The sequence below is a fragment of the Ictalurus punctatus genome, chromosome 12, assembly GCF_001660625.3.
Source record: "Ictalurus punctatus breed USDA103 chromosome 12, Coco_2.0, whole genome shotgun sequence".
In the NCBI taxonomy this organism is placed as follows: domain Eukaryota; kingdom Metazoa; phylum Chordata; class Actinopteri; order Siluriformes; family Ictaluridae; genus Ictalurus; species Ictalurus punctatus.
In genome coordinates this window covers 20,270,387-20,291,178 of record NC_030427.2, presented here as the reverse complement: position 1 = coordinate 20,291,178, position 20,792 = coordinate 20,270,387, and the positions used below count along the sequence as shown (strand labels likewise).

The following is a 20,792-nucleotide window of genomic DNA, read 5'->3' as shown; positions in this document are numbered from 1 at the left end:
CATAGCACATTTTGTTTTGCCAATTTTATTCCACACGTCCTTGCAAAACTGCTCCAAATCTTTCAAATTGTGAGGGGATCTCCTTTCCACATGTTTTCAATAGGATTTAGGTCTGGGAGCTGACTGGGCCATTTCAAACTTGGATTTGGGCTTTTGGTTGTTATCGTGCTGGAAGGTGCAATTTTTGTTCATCTTCAGCTGTCTAACAAAGGCCTGCAGGTTTTGTGCCTAAACAGATTTTAAAAAAATAAAAATTTTGTTTGATGTAAAAGAAAAAAAAATGTAACTGTGCCATAAGCAAATGTTTCGACACTCTACTAATCAGTACTTAGCTACATCCCCTTGGGCAGATATCACAGCTTGCAAACACTTTTTGTGGCCAGCCAGGGGTCTTTCTATAGTTCTTTTAGGAATTATCACTCCCTCTACTCTGAGGAACATTTTCTAGTTTGGAGATACTCTTATCTTAGGTACTAGTTCTGAGATACTGTCTTGCATCATTTAAAAGCTACACACAGATTTTCCATGATGTTCAAGTCAGGGAACTGTGAGGGCCAATCCAAACGCTTGAGCATGCTTTTATGGTAGTTCATCATGGATTTTTCAACATACACACACACACACCTTCAGAAGCACTTTAATTCTGAAAAAGGACCTTTGTTCATAAATAGACAGATAGATAGATTGATTGATAGATAGATAGATAGATAGATTCATATTTATTAATATTTAAGAAAAAGAACAAGAAAAGCATGTCATATTGCAAATGCTATATTTATTTATTATTTAATTTATAATTTCAGAGAATATTATATTTAATTTATAATCTCAGAGAATCATATAAGAAATCATGTAGTATATTATCCAACAGTTTTGCTTGGTTGATGCTCAGCCACCAGAATTAAAAAGTAGTTCTTTACCCATCACAAGGTGCTGCAATAAAAACAAAAGAGATATTATAGTTTATATATTATAAACTATTATCATTTCATGATAATTTAATGAAATCGAATGAAATAAAATATATATTTGACCATTTCATTTTGCAGGTATACTCACCAAGTGGGAAAATCAGGAGCTCTGTACTGATCCATGTAGAACATTATACTTTCACCAGAAATAGAGCCGGTTAATTTTCCACATGCACCACAAACTTGATCAGCAATTCCTTTGTTCACTGTGATTATGACCTCCTGTGATAGACTGTAGGACAGTCTAAGGGCAGATGTCTTCTCAACGATCACTGTCTGATCAATCACCTTAACAATTACATTATTGTCTTCCATAGTAGGCAGAGTCATCTTTCTACCATTGAACTAAATGTTTAAGAAAGAAAACATAAAATTAGTTAGGAATATTTCTGTAACATTTTAATGTCTGATTTAATTCATGATTGGACATAGTTTGATGGGTGGGTGAATGGAATGGAACAAGGAGATTTTGCTCACCCAAATATCATTTTGGCTGGTAACTGTGACAATAGCATTTTCAAAGAAGATGTGAACAGCTGAAGTAGAGAGGACCCCAGTTTTCTCTTGCAACACTGCCACCACACGGAACCAAATACCTATAACAGTATCGTCACATACTTTCACTAATTCGAAAGCTCCCATAGATGGGATGTTCCAAGTTGTTCCATTGAAAAGAGTGAAGGAGCCTGCAGCCTCCAACATGCACTGTTTTGGGTAGCATCCACGAACACCACTCTCTGCCTGGCATACTTCATCAGCGTTACATTTCATGCTTTCTTGTTTCACTATACCAGATTTTTGACAGATCAGTTTTTCCTGACAATCGTCTGTGACAACAACCTCTCCGATCTGTTAAAAAAAAACAACAAAACAAAAAAAAGATATAGAGAAACTATTAGTTCAAGTTCAAGTTCAAATGGTTTTATTGTCATTTTAACCATATACAGCTGGTACAGTACACAGTGAAACGAAATAATGTTCCTCTAGGACCACGGTGCAACATACAGCAACACACTAACCACATGAGACGACACAGAACTAAATAATATCTGCAAACATTCTACATAAAGTGCACGTGCAGACATGTGCTAACAACACAGAACAGTACAGTAACTACTAAAACAATACAATAAGTGACACAGTAAGTGACAGTGTAGTGCTCAACAGTACACAGAGTTAATGTGGAAATGTCTGACTAATACTATTAAATCATGTTTGATAATTTAACAATGATCTGTTAACTGAATTATAAATTGTATCATGTTTTTTAACAGCCGTAAAACTACAGGTGCAACCAGTCATGAATGATTAATCACCAGTCTTAAGCAGTTTATACAAGATGTTTATTAGAATGCTTACAATCTTGACATTCATATGTCACTGTGTTATTCATTTTATTTAACCATTTTAAACTGTCTTGCATTTATGCTACTTTATCACATTACATTTGATAAGAAAAAAAGGGAAAAACAACAATTTGCTTCTTAAGTATGCATTTTCTTAAAGGGAAATAATTGTTTTTTAAAGCCAGTGTTCTAGACCAGGGGTTCTTAAATTTTCTGGTGCCAAATCCCTTTAACGGTAGAATTAATTCCACTGACACACTCATAACAGATTTCTTTAATGTGCTATAAGAGCACAATAATCATAAAAACAAACAAGGATCCCCTGGCTATGCTTCATCAACCCCTTCCAGGGTCCCCAGACCCCACTTGGAGAGACCACTGGTCTAGATTCTATCTCAGACACCTCTATTTAAGAAAGTTCAGTAAATATTGGCATATCTTTTGAATTTAAGTTGCCAACTCTGAATATGGCCCAATGGGATTATATAGTGTATGTACTAACAAACTAGATTGTGAATTGCAAATGTATTCAATTACTATTATGACTTTTATGACCAACAATGTCTTTCTTTCATAAAAATTCTATAGTCATATGGACAAAGTGGTCTGGAGATGCCACATAAGGCATCATGAGTGGTCAATCAAACTAGTTAATGCAGGCAACTTACTTAAATTGGTCATTGCTATAGCAGGTCATGATGCTGATTATTATTGGTACAGTATGACTAGTAGACTATAAGCCACACCTCCAAAGTCACTCAATGTGTCACTTTAAATGCCAAGCATATCTGCATTTAGCAACAGAGATTTTAACTTACCTTGAAGGTTTTTCCATTCTCATAACAGCTACACTGATCCTCTTTAACACAACCCGTCCCATTATTGAAGAATCCAGGTTTACACCTACAGCCTTCGACACAGGTCTGAATATTACATTTGATGACGTCAGTGAGGCCAGGACAAGGTGTGTCGCATGCCGTTGCACAGATTTCATAGGCACTGTTTTCAGGGCATTTCAGAGCTATAGCAAACAGGCATAAGGATTTAGTTTGAGAAAGCTTTTCAAGTATTAAACTGTTAAGTGTTTGATGAGTTAAAGTAACAAAAATGAATTGATTGGTAAAACTTGATTTGAGTTAAATGGAAAAGGAGTAATATGGAGTGATTTGATGTAACACATTTGATTGTATTTAATATAATATAATATAATTTTTGTTACTCTTAGCTGGCATGAGTGTGATGCTGGCAATTTTAGGCTTTGAAATGAAGCCTAGATTTGGCAGTTGAAAAAAGGAAAAAACACGGTTCAGGTAACAAAAACTAATAATAACATGACACTTACGGCAAAATGTTGGTGTTCTCCAGTTGTTAACATGAACTTCAAAGTCATGACAGGCAGTCATGTACGCAGCGATACTATGACACAGCATATGTTGATCTCCTTCAGTTGTGCACACATCATAAACACAATCTTGGAAGTAGGAATCAGGGTTAATTACACTGTGACAGGCAGCAAATGGACCGTCAGGGTTGGTAATAATACTACAGTCCTTTTCAAATATAAGTTTCTTATCTTCAGAGCACTTTGGACAGAAATCACCACTGCAGCCATCATCACACACAACACCAGGCACAGCCACTTTCCAAGCCGCTCCAAATGTTTTCAGTTCTTTGGTTTCTTTCCCATCTGGCAGCAGGAAGTCATCATTCTTATTACCATTATAGTTTCCACACATGCCACAGGTCTTTCCAAGGTAGGTGCTGGGGACTGTGACAGTAACGTGGTAAATCATATCATAGGCCACTCTTAGACCAAAGTTTGTACTGATTACATTGTTGTAGCCCTCCTGCTGGACTATCACTTCGCCTTCATTGAGATTTACAGGGATATTAGTTAAGACACCATTAACCTGAAAAGGAAGTATTTCCAGTGAATGCTTTGGTACATTATTTTTCCGAAGCAAATATTTACAGTTAACACGTTAACAGAACATGGTTTTGTACTGAGCAACTTACTACCAATTTCCTCAAAAGCCTACGGTTAAATGTTGGTCAAAAAACACTCTCATAAATATTTGCTAAGACATATTCAATACTAAACTAGATAGCATGTATGTTTACACATCTCAGCTCGGAATACTCAATTCTCCAAATTCTCATCATATTGCTTACTGGAAGATGAAGGTGATTAACATCTCAGTTCTCTGCATCATGTGCGTTATCAAGCCACTCACCTCCAGATTTAAAGGCCTCTACCTTTGGCATTTATGGTTTTCACAATACTGCAAACAGCAAAGGAGGCTATACTAACCATTATCTGATGGAGCTGATTTCTTCTCAGCACTAATATCATGCCATACACCTCCACTGCGACCACCTTGGCCATAGACACATTTGGACTTGATTGGATTTCATTCCATTTCTCATTCTCTACTATAACTGCAAACGGAGTGAGTTGTGTTCCCTCCAGGTGGCAGCCCTGAGCAGCAGTGTAAGTACAAGTGCCCTGGAAGTCGTAGGTGCTGTTGTCAAACGTGTTGTAATGAGGATCTCCATAGATATTACAGATGGCATGAGAGAGTGGTTGGCAGGCTCTGATCCCATTACTAATATTGCATGCTGTTCCAACTGGGCAATTTGCATTTTCACACATAATTTCACCATTTGTCGGGTTGCAGGTACAGTTTTTGCTGCAACTGTTATCAGCCCAGATGGATTCTCCAGCCTGTAAGTAACGTTCCTCACCTCCACTTTTGTATACACAGCCACACTGACTCTTAGGGACACACTTGTTTCCACTCCACAAGTATCCATCATCACAAGTGCAAGCCTCTACACAGTTTGCTTTACATTCAGCAGAAGGAGTGGGATTCTCACAGGTAGCAGGACAGGCACAGGACTCAAAGTGACTGTTTGCTGGGCATTTAGGGGTAGCTGGATAAAAAGATTTTTAGTAAATCTACACATTCTTTTTCAAAAGCAGTTCACAGATATCTACAGGAAACAGCTACAGTGGCATGCATAAGCATTCACCCTCTCTTGAACTTTTCCACAATCTGTAGTGTCACAACTTGGAAAGTAAGTAGACTTATTTGGGAATATATGCTATGAATCTACACAAAAAACATCATAATATCAAAGCGGGGTAAAGCTATACATTTTAAAAAATATATATATTACCTTTTTTTTACAAATAAAAAAACATAAAAGTTTCATGGAAGAGTGATGAGAAGAAAGTCATTATGGATAAAGCCTCATGTTAGAGACTTGTCAAAGATATGGAAAAGGTCTGACTTTTTTGGTGTTGGTACACAAAATCAACACTTCTCATCCCTTCCCCACAGTGAAGCATGGTGGTAGTAGCATCATGTCATGGGAATGCTTTTCATTAACAGGGATTAGGAAACTGGACAGGGTTAAGTTCAAAATGGATGGAGCCATATAAAGGGCAATCCTAGAAGAAATCATGTTACAGTCTAAGAGACTTTAGACTGGGATGGAGGTTCACCTTCCAACAGGCAGTAAGAAACGTGCCAAAGCTATACTGGCATGGTACAAAACCAAGAACCCGACTGTGTTACAATGGCCTAGTCAAAACCCAGACCTCAATCCATTTGGGAATCTGTGGTAAGACTTGAAAATTGTTGTTCTGGGATAATGATCTCCATCCAGTCTGACAGAGCTTGAGCAAGTTTGTCAAGAACAATGGGCATCAGGTCCAGAACATCAGGTCCAGAACTGCAAAGCTGCAAAAAGACATATCCCAGAAAACTTGCAGCTAAAGTTGCAAGCCAAGGGTGTTTCTTTGGGGTGAATACTTATGCAGCCAATAAATGTCTATATTTTGGATTAATTAACCTATGTGTAACAATAAATATTTTGTACATTCATACAGTATGTAAGCCAGTATGGTAAAAATACAATTTAAGTACACATTGTTACATTCCTAAGTAACACTTCATATTCTAAGGCCAGAAATTTGGGTTTTCTGATGTGAACACACACACACACACTTCATAAAACTTACGACAGCCAATGATGTGTCTCCAGTCATGCACATGAATGCCAGCTCGCTGACAAGCATCTGTATAAATTTCTGCAGTTTTACATAGGAAATTCTTAAATCCTTTTCCCATGCAGTAGTCCAGAAGACAATTTTCATAGAAAACCTTGGGGTCAATGAGAGAGTTGCAATCGCGTAATGGACCATCAGTTAGAAGGGTGGCCAAGTGACAGAAGGCCTTGGCTTCTAGACGTTCAAACCAAGATTCTCCCTGACAGCTCTCACATTGGCCCACACAATCATCTGTACAACCCACAACACCTGGTACTCTCCAGCTCTTTCCCAATTGTGGAATACTGCTTGCTACACTGCCAGTAGGAGTGGTGAGGTCATCGCCCTTCATTCCATTGAAGTTCCCACACATGCCACACATTCTTCCCATAAAGCTAACTGGTATATTCACCAACAAATATTGATCCCAATCATACTGCACTGACAATCCAAAGTCTGTCTTCATAACAACCGACAGACCACTTTGCTGAAGAGTTACTCTGCCATTGTCCAAGGAGATTGGAAGGTACCAAAGTGAATCACTAATCTGAAATGTATGAGAACATGAACATTAGAACAGTAAGATTTAATATAAACTCCCTATTGCTATAACAGGTCAATGGTAAACAAATATTTGAACTCACTCTGACAAACCCATTCTCGTGTTGCAAAATGGTGATGGTTTGACCATAGACTTGAATGATGACACCACTGACACTGATGGCTTTTGAGCTTCCAGTACGTTTATTCATGGCTTGGACTTCAAGTGCTGGATGATCATTGTCCACATGGCAGTTTTTGGCCATGATGTAAGTACAGTTGCCCATGAAATTGTAGTATTCGCCATCAAAAGTACGGTAGTGTGGATCTCCCATGACCCAACAGATACCTGGTGAAGCTAAGGGAATAATTATAACTGATTATAGTGATGATTTGGAAATGATTAAAAAAAGGAGACAGACAATCACTTGAGGTGATCTGTTTTCATATAAACACATGCTTAAGTTAGTATTTTTGCAGTTAGAAATGAACATGTCTACACTTATGTGGGTGGCGTAGCACAACAGGGGGTGTGACATTTAAAATCCACTGGTGTAGTGATATTTTCAGACTCCAAAAATGTGCTTGCTGTTTGTGGAAACATACTGTCAAAACCATGTTTTCCTGATACAAGCAAAAATGTAAAAATTCTATTTCATGTTTTACAAACTGGCTTTCTTTTAACCAAATTGCAAGTGCACCCAAACAAAAAAAAATACACACCAAATTGCAAAAGAAAACATAAAACACATTTATTCAAAATTAGCCACTAGATTATTGTATCTGTCATATTGTCATCCTCCCCTGTGCACATTTACCATCACGGTCATCATTCAGTTTTTCCCTTTTTTTCTTGCTAATGGCCTTGGAGCACTGAATTAACCTGATAGCTTTGTCTTTGAACTCTTGCTTATTTTTTGACTACCATTGTGAACACTGGTCTGTTGGCATTGCCAAATAAAAGCCTTCACACTTGAATTCCATTCTCTGTATTTGAATTTAATAATGTGGCTTCCAGCTGTGGCTTTGGTAGCTTATAAAATAGCACATTTTTCCAGCACATGCTATTCTTTTTCTGACAGTTTTGCGCACACAACTTAATTAAGCCAACAGATATGAAATCGAAGTCATAAAATTGTAACGTGTGCCCAAGATGTCACTGATTTTATCATATTATCATTTATAATGTATAATTTGTCAAATTAATAAAATAATTGTAATGTTTTGTTAATTCTCTGTGTTCTCATGTAAAGAACACATGCCTATGATTTAAAAGATACACTGACCAAGCACTCATCTACTACACTTACAACTACTTTAAAGAAAAGATTTTCATACTCTTATTCACATAAAATTCAGATCTCGAGATAAACACCGTCACCAGTTTATCTATTTATTGCTAGACTTGTTTCCAGTCCCTTTTTTCTAATTACAGTCATAATCATTTTACGTAGAAGGATCTGCAGGTAGAGGAGTTATAATGATTTACAGTTACAATGTTTCATACGCTAATCCTAAATATTTTTTTTTTTTAAAGATAACTGTGACATTTCTATTGAGGAGGAATATAACAAAAGGGTTTTACTCACCATTAGGTTTTGGATAGCAGCCACGAACCCCATTCTTTATCTCGCAGACTTCAATAGAACTGCATTCGATGGTTTCATGGCTTACTTTTCCAGAGGAAAGACAGGTCAAACTTTCTTGGCAAGATTCTGTGATGACAGTCTCATTAATCTGTAAGAGGGTTTTAACATGTCATCACGACCACTGTCTTGTTTTTGGTGCTTTTATTTTTCAACATTTAACAAAGTAATTATGCCATATTTGTGTCTAAATAACAGAAGCTTATGGAATACTATAAGAGACTGTATGGAGTTGCAATGGGCCACTGTTTGACATATGAATGGGGTAGCATGCAACACTCAGCATGGATGCTGTATAAACAATAGAGGCTCAATGTATGCTGTTGGTCTTCCGTTCAATTGAAGGAGCCAATCAGCCAAATGTTGGTAAAGTAATAATGAGACAAAAAAGCCAAGACTGTCAGATTCCTATACCAACACATGTGCATATGTGTGCATATATTATGGAATTTCCCCAGTGTGGGATCAATAAAGTTTTATCTTATATACAGTATAGCACCTCTGTCTCTCCAACAATCTTTATTTATTTAGTCTTGGGCTGTTAAGAAATTTCTCATAATAGACACATTATGCTGTAGTTTTCATGCCAAAGTCAGCATCCTATATTTATAACTAACTATTATAACGGTTTCCCCTTTAGGTAGCCGCTGGAGAGCATGTGAGCGTGCACGAGCAAGGTGCGCGAGCGCCCGCTCTTCGACTGTTGACAACCTTGACATTGTTTACTATGGACACGTGCATTTGTTATGTTTCTGTTATATCTCCTCCCTGTTCGGTCATTGGCTGTTGTTTGAGCCTGTGTCTAGAATGGTGTCAGCCGTCAGCACTTAATGCGTTGATTATGTTTGTATATATACCGCGCGCCTCCCAGCACACGGCGCGGAGTATTAGTTTAGATACGTTAGATAGAGTCATTAGATAGAGAAAGTCATTGTCTGTTATGTGCCTTGTTAGAGTTAGTTAAGTTAAACTTTAGATTAGTCCGTTTAGTTCACGCCGGTTTTTCCACTCCCTGTTCTTAGTCATAGTTTATGCTTCTTGTTTTGTTTCTTGACCTTGTTTTCCGTGACTGTGACCTTGATTCCTGCTTTGCCCCATTTATGCCTGTTTGCTGATTGCCTGACCCTTTGCCTGTTTCTTGACTACGAACTTTGTCTTTCCTTTGGATTATTCTGCATGAGTCTGTTTTAATAAAACTGTCAACTGCACTTGCATCTGTCCTAATCTCCCTTACGTCTCAAGACATGCAGAGTACTCCGCCTCTACATGGATGCAGCAGGAAGACAGGGGAGACATCACGCTACAAAAACCATGGAAGTAGCAGGACAGCACCTTATCAGGAAATGCTCGGATTACTGCCCGCATTTCTTGTCTGTGCAGTTCCCTCAAAGGTACGCCGTTGAACTTCTGTCGGAGACAGTGGGATTGGGGAGCTACCCGCTGGAGTTCCTCTTCAGCTGCCAGGAATATTTCTGCAGTCTGGCATATCCCAAGCCTAATAAGAGACAGTGGATCGGGTCCTCAGTGTCCAGGTTTGGCGGTCCGGCCCGTGACTGGGCGGAGCAGCTGGTGAGTACTGGGTCCTCTGCCCTCCATGATGTCACTCAGTTTGCGGAACTTTTTATGGAGGAGTTCACGCAGCCAGGGCAGATACCCTGTCTGGATTTACTGGGGTGCAGAGTCAATGGACAGCCCCAGGCTGACCTGCCATTCAACCTCTATTATGAGGGGATTGACAGGGCAGCCTCCACAGATCCACTTCAGGTTCCGGCCAACATGGGGGAGCTTTCTCCAAGATGCATGACTGAGGGCTGCAGGAAAGAGACTCAGCTCCAATGTCCCACATGCAAGAAGCTGGGTCTCCAGGAAGCATTTTTCTTCTGTAAGAAATGCTTAAAGAGCAGCTGGCGTCAGCAGAAACGTCTACATAGGAAAGCCCCTGCGGAACTACAGCCAGAGGTCAACATAGCAACCTCTGTACCAAAGCTAGAACCTGAGACCCATGAGGTGGTCTCACCCGCCGAGCTCCAGCCAGAGGACAACGTGGCGACCTCAGAGTTCAAACCTGAGCCCCATGAGGTAGTCTCACCCGCCGAGCTCCAGCCAGAGGTCCACGTGGCGACCTCAGAGCTCCAGCTTGAGAACCACGAGGAGGTCTCAGAACCCGAGCTCCAATCTAAGATCCATGAGGTGGTCTCACGCACCGAGCTCCAGCCAGAGGTCCACGTGAAGACCTCAGCCCAAGTGTTTCAGCCTGAGACCCATGAGGGAGTCTCAGCTCCAGAGTCCCAAGGTAATGCCTCGTTCCTGTCCCAGGTCGAAGAGACGACCAACCAAGTGTCTGTTGACACGGACAACCAAGCTCTGCTCACGTCCAAGTTTGATGATATGACCAACCAAATGTCTGTTGACATGGACAACCAAGCTCTGCTCACTTCCAAGTCTGCTGACATGACCAACCAAGTTATGTTCACGCCAGAGTCAGTAAATATGTTCAACCAAGTTCTGCTCACACCCGAGTTTGCTGAAATGGACAACCAAGCTCTGCTCACGTCGAAGTCTGCTGACATGATCAACCAAGTTATGCTCACGCCCGAATCCGCTGACACAGCCTACCAAGTTCAGCCTGTAGGCTCCACTGAGAACGTCGCGCTGCGTTCCTGTTCCGATGTGGACGTCACTTTGCTTTCCTGCTCCACTGAGGACGTCGCTCTGCCTTCCTGCTCCGCCGAGGACGTCGCTCTGCTTGCCTGCTCCGCAGAGGACGTCGCTCTGCTTGCTTGTTCCACCGAGGACGTTGCTCTGCTGGCCTGCTCTGCCGAGGACGTTGCTCTGCTTGCCTGCTCCGCCGAGGATGTCGCTCCGCTGTCCTGTTCTGCCGAGGACGTCGCTCCGTTTTTCTGTTCCGCCGAGGACATCGATCTGCTTTTTTGTTCCGTTAAGAATGCCGCACAGTCTCCTGGTTCAGCTGGGGACATTTTACCCAGGGGGCCGGGGTTCTGTCACAGTTTCCACTTTAGACAGCGTGCTGGAGAGCATGCGAGCATGCACGAGCAAGGTGCCCGAGCGCCTGCTCTTCGAATGTTGACAACCGTGACATTGTTTACTATGGACACGTGCATTTGTTATGTTTCTGTTATGTCTCCTCCCTGCTCGGTCATTGGCTGTTTGAGCGTGTGTCTAGATTGGTGTCAGCCATCAGCACTTAATGAGCTGATTATGTTTGTATATATACTGCGCGCCTCCCAGCACACGGCGCGGAGTATTAGTTTAGATACGTTAGATAGATTCATTAGATAGAGAAAGTCATTGTCTGTTATGTGCCTTGTTAGATTTAGTTAAGTTAAACATTAGATTAGTCCGTTTAGTTCACACAGGTTTTTCCGCTCCCAGTTCTTAGTCATAGTTTATGTTTCTTGTTTTGTTTCTTGACCCTGTTTTCCGTGACCGCGACCTTGATTCCTGCTTTGCCCCGTTTATGCCCATTTGCCGATCGCCTGACCCTTTGCCTGTTTCTCGACTACGAACTTTGTCTTTCCTTTGGATTATTCTGCCTGAGTCTGTCTTAATAAAACTGTTAACTGCACTTGCATCTTTCCTAATCTCCCTTATGTCTCGGGACGTGACACTAACCTGTCAACTCAGTATGATAAGAATAATGCAGAGGAAATATGATTTATTGTAGATCATCTGCATGGACTTTTTCTGCTTTTCTAAAAACAGAGAAGACGGGGGCCTCCTCGCTCAACATCAGTACTTGACCTCACTAATGCTCTTATGGCTGAATGGACAAAAACCCACAGCTACATTTCAACATATAAGGTAAAGCCTTCCCAGAAGAACGGAGGTTATTATAACAGCAAAGGGGGAATAAATTTGAAATGGGATGTTCAATAAGCACACATGGATGAGATGGACAGGTGTCAACAAATCTTTGGCCATACAGTGTGACTTTTGTCAGATATTAATATGGATTTTATATACATATTTTTGTGGTTCACTGTATTCATGGGTCTCTCCCTATTCAAGTATAGATGGCAGCCTGGTCCTGGGTGACTGTAAATAACTGACCAGGAGTGTTAATACATTGAATAGAGTAGAAAGTAGGGGCATGCTCAAGCATGGACTGTGAATGGGAGGAGGTATTGTGAATTAGTGGGTAATGAATGAGCTGCTACACCTGTGTATGTAATTAATGGGATGCTTATATGTGTCTTGCACTGAATGTCAGACAGAGAGCTGGTGTTCTTTGAGTCTGCTTGAATGATTTGTTTTGTTTTCAATTCATTACACCTGAGCATAGAAAAGTTGCAATAAATAATTATCTCACTATTATCCATCAGACTTTCAGAACTCTTACTATAAATGTTACTTACCTTATAGGTTAGTCCATTCTCATAGCAGGCACACTGGTCTGCTGTCACGCAGCCAGTCCCATTGTTAAAGAATCCAGGTTTACACATGCAGCCTTCAGCACAGGTCTGAATATTACAATTCATAACTTCAGTAAGGCCAGGACAAGGTACATCACATGACTTTGCACAGATTTCATAGGCACTGTTGGCAGGACATGATAAGGCTGCAAGGATTAAGCACAAGGAATAGTCACAAAAAAAAACAATCTATAGATTCATCATGTCTTATTGCTCTTAATCGCCTTCTACAAGCTTGCTTTATACTTACGACAAAATGTTGGTGTTCTCCAATTTTGAACAATAACGCCTGCATCCTGACAGGCAGTCATGTATGCAGCAATGTCATGGCAGAGCATATTCTGATTTCCTTCACCCATGCAGACATCATAGGCACAATCTTGGAAGTAGGAATCAGGGGTAATTACACTGTGGCAGGCAGCAAATGGGCCTTCAGGGTTGGTAATAATACTACAGTCCTTTTCAAATACAATTTTCTTATCTTCAGGGCACTTTGGACAGAAATCACCACTGCAGCCATCATCACACACAACACCAGGAGCAAGTACTTTCCATGCAGCTACAAATGTTTTCAGTTCTTTGGTTTCCTTGCCATTTGGCAACAGGAACTCGTCATTCTTATTACCATTAAAGTTTCCACACAAGCCACAGGTCCTTCCTGCATAGCTGCTTGGGACTGTAATGGTGACATGATAAATCATATTGAAAGTGACTCTCAGGCCAAAGTTTGTTAATATTACGTTTTGATTGCCTTCTCGCTGGACCCTCACTTTTCCATCATCAAGACTTGCGGGAATGTTGATCCATAATCCATTAACCTAAAAATATTGAATAAAATAAGTGAAGGATTCTGGATTTGGCTATAATATTTCCAAGATCAAGAAATCTAACTAACACTTGCAGTATCCTAAAATGTGAAAATTAATTCATTTTCAGTGGTGCTCTTTACCAAGGTTCTACAGCTACCTGGACATATGTGTTATTTGGTCATCAAGACTAATCATTCCAGAAAAGCAAAACATGAACTGACTAGGCTGGCATAATTTTCGCTAGACCTCAAGTTTGCACAGGTAATACTTTTCCTCTTGCAGGATATTTACCCACATTTCCCACTAACTGGATTTTCATAACAAGTAACATAATAAAAAGCAAATAAGTAAGTCATAATAACAAGCAAGTTACTCAGAAATCTATCTTTATGCTTAGGGATGCATCAATCTTACTTTTTTAATATGAACTCAGAGTATCAGTATCAATTTTTGTTGCCAAGCTATCTGATGTAATAACAATCCAGTGTTTCAGGACATTGTAGCCCCGATACTGACACGTTATTAGACTGGTACATAATTTCTTAGTACCAGTCTAATAATGTGTCATCTAACTAAATACAGCTGAGTTATTTTTTCCCCCTTAATATTCAAGAACCAACAACTTAGTTGTAAAATGTGAATCACTGTGATTGTTCACTGTGATCGTTAAATACTTGAAGGCTACAGGATGTACAGTATATAGCTATAGTTGACAGTCTATAGCGCACAGATTGTACTAACCATTATCTGATATAGTTGATTCCTTTGCAGCACTAAAGTCATGCCGTACACTTGCACAATCACCATATTGGCCATAGAGACATTTGGACTTAATTGGATCTCATTCCATTTTGCATTCTCAACTATAACTGCAAACGGAGTGAGTTGTGTTCCCTCAAGGTGGCAGCCCTGAGCAGCAGTGTAAGTACATGTGCCCTGGAAGGCATAGGTGCTGTTGTCAAATGTGTTGTAGTGAGGATCTCCATAGATATTACAGGTGGCATGATGCACTGGATGGCAGCCTCTGATCTCATTGACTACACTGCATTCTGTTCCAGCTGAGCAACCGCTGTTTTCACATACAACTTCACTGTTTGTTGGGTTGCAGGTACAGTTTTTGCTGCAGTTGTCATCAGCCCAGATGGATTCTCCAGCCTGTAAGTAACGCTTATCACCTCCACTTTTGAACATACAGCCACACTGATTCTTAGGGACACACTTGTTTCCACTCCACAAGTATCCATCATCACAAGTGCAAGCCTCTACACAGTTGGCTTTACATTCAGCAGAAGGAGTGGGATTCTCACAGGTAGCAGGACAGGCACAGGACTCAAAGTGACTGTTTGCTGGGCATTTAGGGGTAGCTGAAAAGATATAATAGAACTTACAAAGGAGCCCCACTTAATAAGTCACATTTAACTGTCTCTGCTTAAAACTGTCAGATGTGTTAGCATTTGATCCTATTATGAAACATTCTCTCTGTTTGGTTATGTGAGTAGATAGATCTATACAATAAATGTGTCTGTGTTCATGGTTGGCCTTTTAAATTTTAATTTGTTTTAATTCCATAAGTAACAAGGAACTTAATATTGTTATAGCAATAAAATCTATAATCTTTTTTAAGAAGTGTGGAAGATAGTGCCAAACTAATTAGTTCATCAAATGAACCAAACTAGCATGTACAGGCTGTTGTAGCCTATTTCTGATTACAGAATTAGAAAAGCAATGCAATCATTTTGTACCGTTCATGAAATTATTTTATTAGTTGCTTTAAAAAAGCTAATTTCCCAGTATACCCCTCTTCAGCCATTCACCACAAGAGGCAGATACAACTCTTTAAATACAACTATTTCCATTAAAAAGAGGAATAAACTTTATGCACATGACCCTAATGTACCCATTCTATGAGCTATAATATAATCTATACTTACAACAGCCAATGATGTATCTCCAGTCATGCACACGAATGCCAGCTCGCTGACAAGCATCTGTATAAATTTCTGCTGTCTTACATAGGAAGTTTTTGTATCCTTTTCCCATACAGTAGTCGAAAAGGCAATTTTCATAGAAAATCTTGGGATCAATGACAGAGTTGCAATCTTGGAATGGACCGTCAGTGAGAAGGGTGGCCAAGTGACAGAAGGCCTTTGCGGCCAAACGTTCAAACCATGATTCTCCCTGACAGCTCTCACACTGGCCCACACAATCATCACTGCAGTAGGCATCTCCTGGTAAACCTGGTACTCTCCAGCTCATTCCCAGTTGTGGAATACTGCTTGCTACACTGCCAGTAGGAGTGGTGAGGTCATCCTCTTTCCTTCCATTGAAGTTTCCACACATGCCACACATTCTTCCAATGAAGCTCCCTGGTATATTCACCACTAAATACTGATCCCAATCATACTGCACTGACAATCCAAAGTTTGTCTTCATAATAACTGACAGACCACTTTGTTGAAGAGTTACTCTGCCATTGTCCAAGGAGATTGGAAGGTACCAGAGTGAATCACTAATCTGAACAAATGTAGCAAATAAATGTCATGATATAAACTAGTAGTACAGTTATACATTACATTTGAAAAAATAATCATAACCCACCATCTGGATAACACATTTTTATAGTCTATACTTACTCGTACAATCCCAGTCTCGTGGCGTACAATTGTGATGTTTATACCATAGACATTGACAATGATTTTGCTAACAGTGGTGGTTTTTGTACTGCCAAGCCGTTCATTCTCAGTTTGGACTTCAAAAGCTGGGTGAAAACTGTCCACATGGCAGTTCTTGGCCATGATATAGGTACAGTTGCCCATGAAGTTGTAGTAACTGCTATCAAATGTACGGTAATGTGGATCTCCCATAACCCAGCAGACACCAACTGTAGCTGAAATGAATTTTGTGAAATTGGTTCATTTAGTGTCGTTCCTATAAAATCTTTTGTACTCTTATACATTTAGTATTGTTTGAATGACTGGGTCTAATTGCACTAAGGCAGACTGCTTAATAACTGCTTAATAATAACTCCTAATATGTTAAGAGAGCCATCAAAGAGCATTCAAAGGGTGGGTTGGCTGCAGTTAAAGTGGTATCATGGTTGTAGACAAGGGTGGACTTAACAGTAGGCAAATGTAAGCAATTGCCTTGGGCCCCAAGAAGCCCCCAGAAGAATATTATAATTATTATTGCTAAATAACATATGCTGAAAATTTAAATATCTATGTTAAAACACTGAAATGAGGGCCCCCAAATAACTAAATATGCCCCTGGTTGAAGACTCCAACTTACTGAGTCTAAACGTGATAGCCATTGTATTGTTTGTACCTCTACTGCCAGCTTTACGTACATTTTACCTCCTGTCATAGTAAATGCTCAGTTTATGACCACTGGCCTTACATTTATGCTTGTCATGGTTTATGACCAAGCAGAAGCCCTTTAAATATAGCCAACCCCTGGTCTTATTCAGTTTGACAGTAGGTAAAAATTTATGGTGCATGGGACATTGTCTTACGGCATTCTGTAAAAATATTTCTGTAAGTACATTCATAATTATCTTTTCTTACCTGGAGGATTACCAGGGGCAGGAGACCCATATCCATTGTCTTTTGATGCACCAAAGCTGTAGAGAGCGAAAGGTGAGTCTGGATGTGAGACTTGATGGAAGCCTGTGCCTTCAGTGTAAATGATCTGTGTCCATGAGTATTCACTTTCCCCTGCTTGAGTCCACTGAAGGTCATTCGGGAATGGATTTTGATCTAGTGTTAGTTTTCCCAAGTCTTTGGTCTGAGCTATAATGATAGCTTCGTTGGTAAAGCCAGCTTGACTCGCCATTGCATATGAGGTACTAAAGCGGTCTTTCGACAAGACTGTAATGAGGAAGGGGTCATTTGTTTCTCCATTTTGATTGATTCCACCATTGAATTCATATAGCACTTGAACACCTTTATCAGTGATAAAATGCAGAGAGTTTGGATATGGAAGATTGATGTAGAGCGTTTCTCCAGCCACCATTTGTTTTGGTGAAGCTACACCATCTTGAGTAGTGATTTGGATTTCAGTGTTCTCTGAGGCCTGAATGATTACTGAATCGAACCTGTCTGAGGGTTTTGTGTATGCAAGAGTTGCAACTATAAACTCCTTTCCCCAGCTACTTACAGGAAGCAGTTGTTCATACACATGATTACACTCTGTAAAATACCACGTACAGCTGTGTCCTGTGAAGACTGCCACTGGTTGCTTGGCAGATACTTTGGAGCCAGTCAAATCTTCCTTACTTTGGATTAGCACACTTTCAAATGGCTCCAAATCAATGACAAGTTTGCTACCTTGTGGGTATTCCTGCCCTTCAAATGACACCATACCATTTAACTGAATCTCCACAGTATTTAGTATGCCATGATTGGTAATGGCAAACTCTTTATATTGATCAGGTGGACCCATTTGTGGAGTATAGATGAAATACTCCGTCCCCCAGTCTTGGACAGGGTAGATCACTGAAGTGTCAGCTGAGAAAGGCTTAGAGTTTAGTGACAACACCAGAATGTCCTGATTGGCTTCTACCTGGACAGTCTGTTTGTTTCTTGTGCTTCCAGTCATCTCTACCCCAGCAGGAAGCTGGATAGACTTGCCAATTCCTGGCTGAAGAGTTGTCTCCCAGACTTTTCCCAGGGCAATTACCTTCACCTTTGTGCTTATGAGAGAACTTGGGGGGCTAGAGACCTCTACGATGAACTGTGCTGGACCTCCTTTATTCCCTGGTATGTAATTCTGCATAAAGGATAGTGCAAACTCTTTCCCTGCAGGCCCAGCAGCACATAGCCCTAAGATATTTTAACAAAACATTTTGAGACAGTTAATGCAAATTCATTAAAAAAGAAAGAAAGAAATGATCTGCATCTATTTTGTGAACAGTTCCAAATTAGTTGTCTATTTAAGACTATATAACATAAACCGTAAACCTCTAGGCCTATATGTCTCATTCTGAAGTCTTACCACAGAGCAGGGTTGCAACAAATATCTGGAGAATTGTTTTCAACTCCATAACTACAAAAAAAAGGGCAAATAAAATTAGTTTTTTCAAAATGACTAAGACAAGCAGCTACTGAAAATGTAACTTAAAATTGTCTCATTTAGATCAGTCATTAATAGCACTTAATAGCATCTTACCTGTGTCAGGGCTGTGACACGTAGTCTGAAGTTGAACCAGATTCTGTGTATTAAATTCTCCTCTCTCCACCCCCAAATCTATAGGCAGCCAATCAGTGCTGCTTTGTTGTCGCAGAAGGGCTTGTGTGTGGAGCTAAATCAGGCTTATTCAGTTGAATTAAGTGTTTGTAGGTCATGTAGTGATCAGTTAAAAAAGTGACCAATCACAATAAACCTTATTGTTATACTAGTAGAAAGCCTAAGATAACACAGGCGGTGGCTACATTGGTCACACCTGTGCTATCTCATACCTTATTTGGCTAAAATGAAGTAACAATTAATTTTGGCTTGTTGCAATAAATGAGCGTTACTATGTTGCCAATGTCAATATTTTGATATGATAAGGTAATGTGTACATATTAAAAAATAATCTTGTATTGCACATGTTTTTTTTTCCCAGCTCACCACTCCATCTAATACAGTCTATCACTCTTTTTTTTCTGAATTAATGTGAATCAGCCTCCAAGGTATATAAAGCCTGTAATTACTGAATTATGAATGTTCCCTCATAGGCATTTAGCAGGGACGTTCATGATTGAGGGCAAATTGTTATTATTATTATTATTATTATTTTTATTATCCATCCATCTTCTATACTGCTTATCCTTCCTTCAGGGTCACAGGGAAACCTGGAGCCTATCCCAGGGAGCATGGGGCACAAGGTGGGGTACACCCTGGACAGGGTGCCAATCCATCACAGGGCACACTCACATACACATTCACACACCCATTCATACACTATGGACACTTTGTACATGCCAATCAGCCTACCATGCATGTCTTTGGACTGGGGGAGGAAACCAGAGTACCCAGAGGAAACCCCCGCAGCATGGGGAGAACATGTAAACTCTGTACACACTGGACCACGATGGGAATCGAACCCCCGACCCTGGAGGTGTGAGGTGAATGTGCTAACCACTAACCCACCATGCGCCCTATTATTATTATTATTATTATTATTATTATTATTATTATTATTATTATTATTATTATTATTATTATTATTATTAATAATAATAATAATAATAATAATAATAATAATAATAATAAAGCAGACATTTTTTCTATCAGAAGAGTGAACATGTGATATGGAGTTGTTTTGTACTCTTCCTGATATTTTTCTGATAGTGTATATGCGATTCCAAAAGGATTCAAAAGGTGATCTTATAAGAAATATAAAACGGAAAGCGTGATGACGATGTGCTTGGCTTTCATTATATTTCTTATGAATAAAGTTGTAAGAAAGGGTCAGAACACCAAGCCTAACATTTTATATGAATTAAAATTGTCTGAGGCCATGTTGATGCAATCAATGGCCAGATGTTTGAGTTAATGAAGCATGTTGAATTCAGGAAATACTTAAAGCACAGGCCTACACATTAAATTTTGTGCTGAAATAATTTGTAAGGCATAATGCCATGCAGAACCATATTTTACTATTTGCATTGGACACTTTTCCTTGTATGCTGTCCAATCAGTAGGTGGTGTACAGTCCAAAAAGTACTTTTATGCCACCCTTTCACCAAGTTTGTTATGCAGGTGGTTTCCAATAGATCGTTTACAAATCATCCACCATCCTCCAGTTTTTATAAGATGAGCTGGGGGAAATTAATGAATAATCAGAGCACATCATCTGCCTACATCTTGAGCAAACCAGTGAGAATGTCTGTAATGTGCAAAAGTCACATGTCAAGAAATGCTGTATATCAAAGATGCCTTCAAAAATAATGAAATTAAAAGTTTCTACATTTAAATCTAATATAATGAGAAGTAAACAGTAATATATAG

At 39.7% G+C, this 20,792-nt stretch overlaps 1 protein-coding gene across 1 annotated transcript; it reads right to left on the bottom strand.

Annotated features, from left to right (window-relative positions):
- Positions 1-688: 688 nt before the first annotated feature.
- Positions 689-19,091, bottom strand: LOC108273353 (IgGFc-binding protein). Its single transcript, XM_017482525.3, has 17 exons — positions 18,966-19,091; positions 18,792-18,842; positions 17,363-18,619; positions 16,433-16,686; positions 15,731-16,313; positions 14,541-15,163; positions 13,241-13,808; positions 12,934-13,136; positions 8,501-8,648; positions 7,016-7,269; positions 6,345-6,918; positions 4,629-5,251; positions 3,660-4,227; positions 3,136-3,338; positions 1,449-1,820; positions 1,060-1,316; positions 689-933 (listed from the first exon to the last, which is right to left on the bottom strand). The coding sequence occupies exons 2-17, from the start codon at positions 18,838-18,840 to the stop codon at positions 924-926; spliced, it is 6,546 nt and encodes a 2,181-aa protein (XP_017338014.1). The 5' UTR covers positions 18,841-18,842; positions 18,966-19,091; the 3' UTR covers positions 689-923.
- Between the last annotated feature and the right edge of the window lie 1,701 nt (positions 19,092-20,792).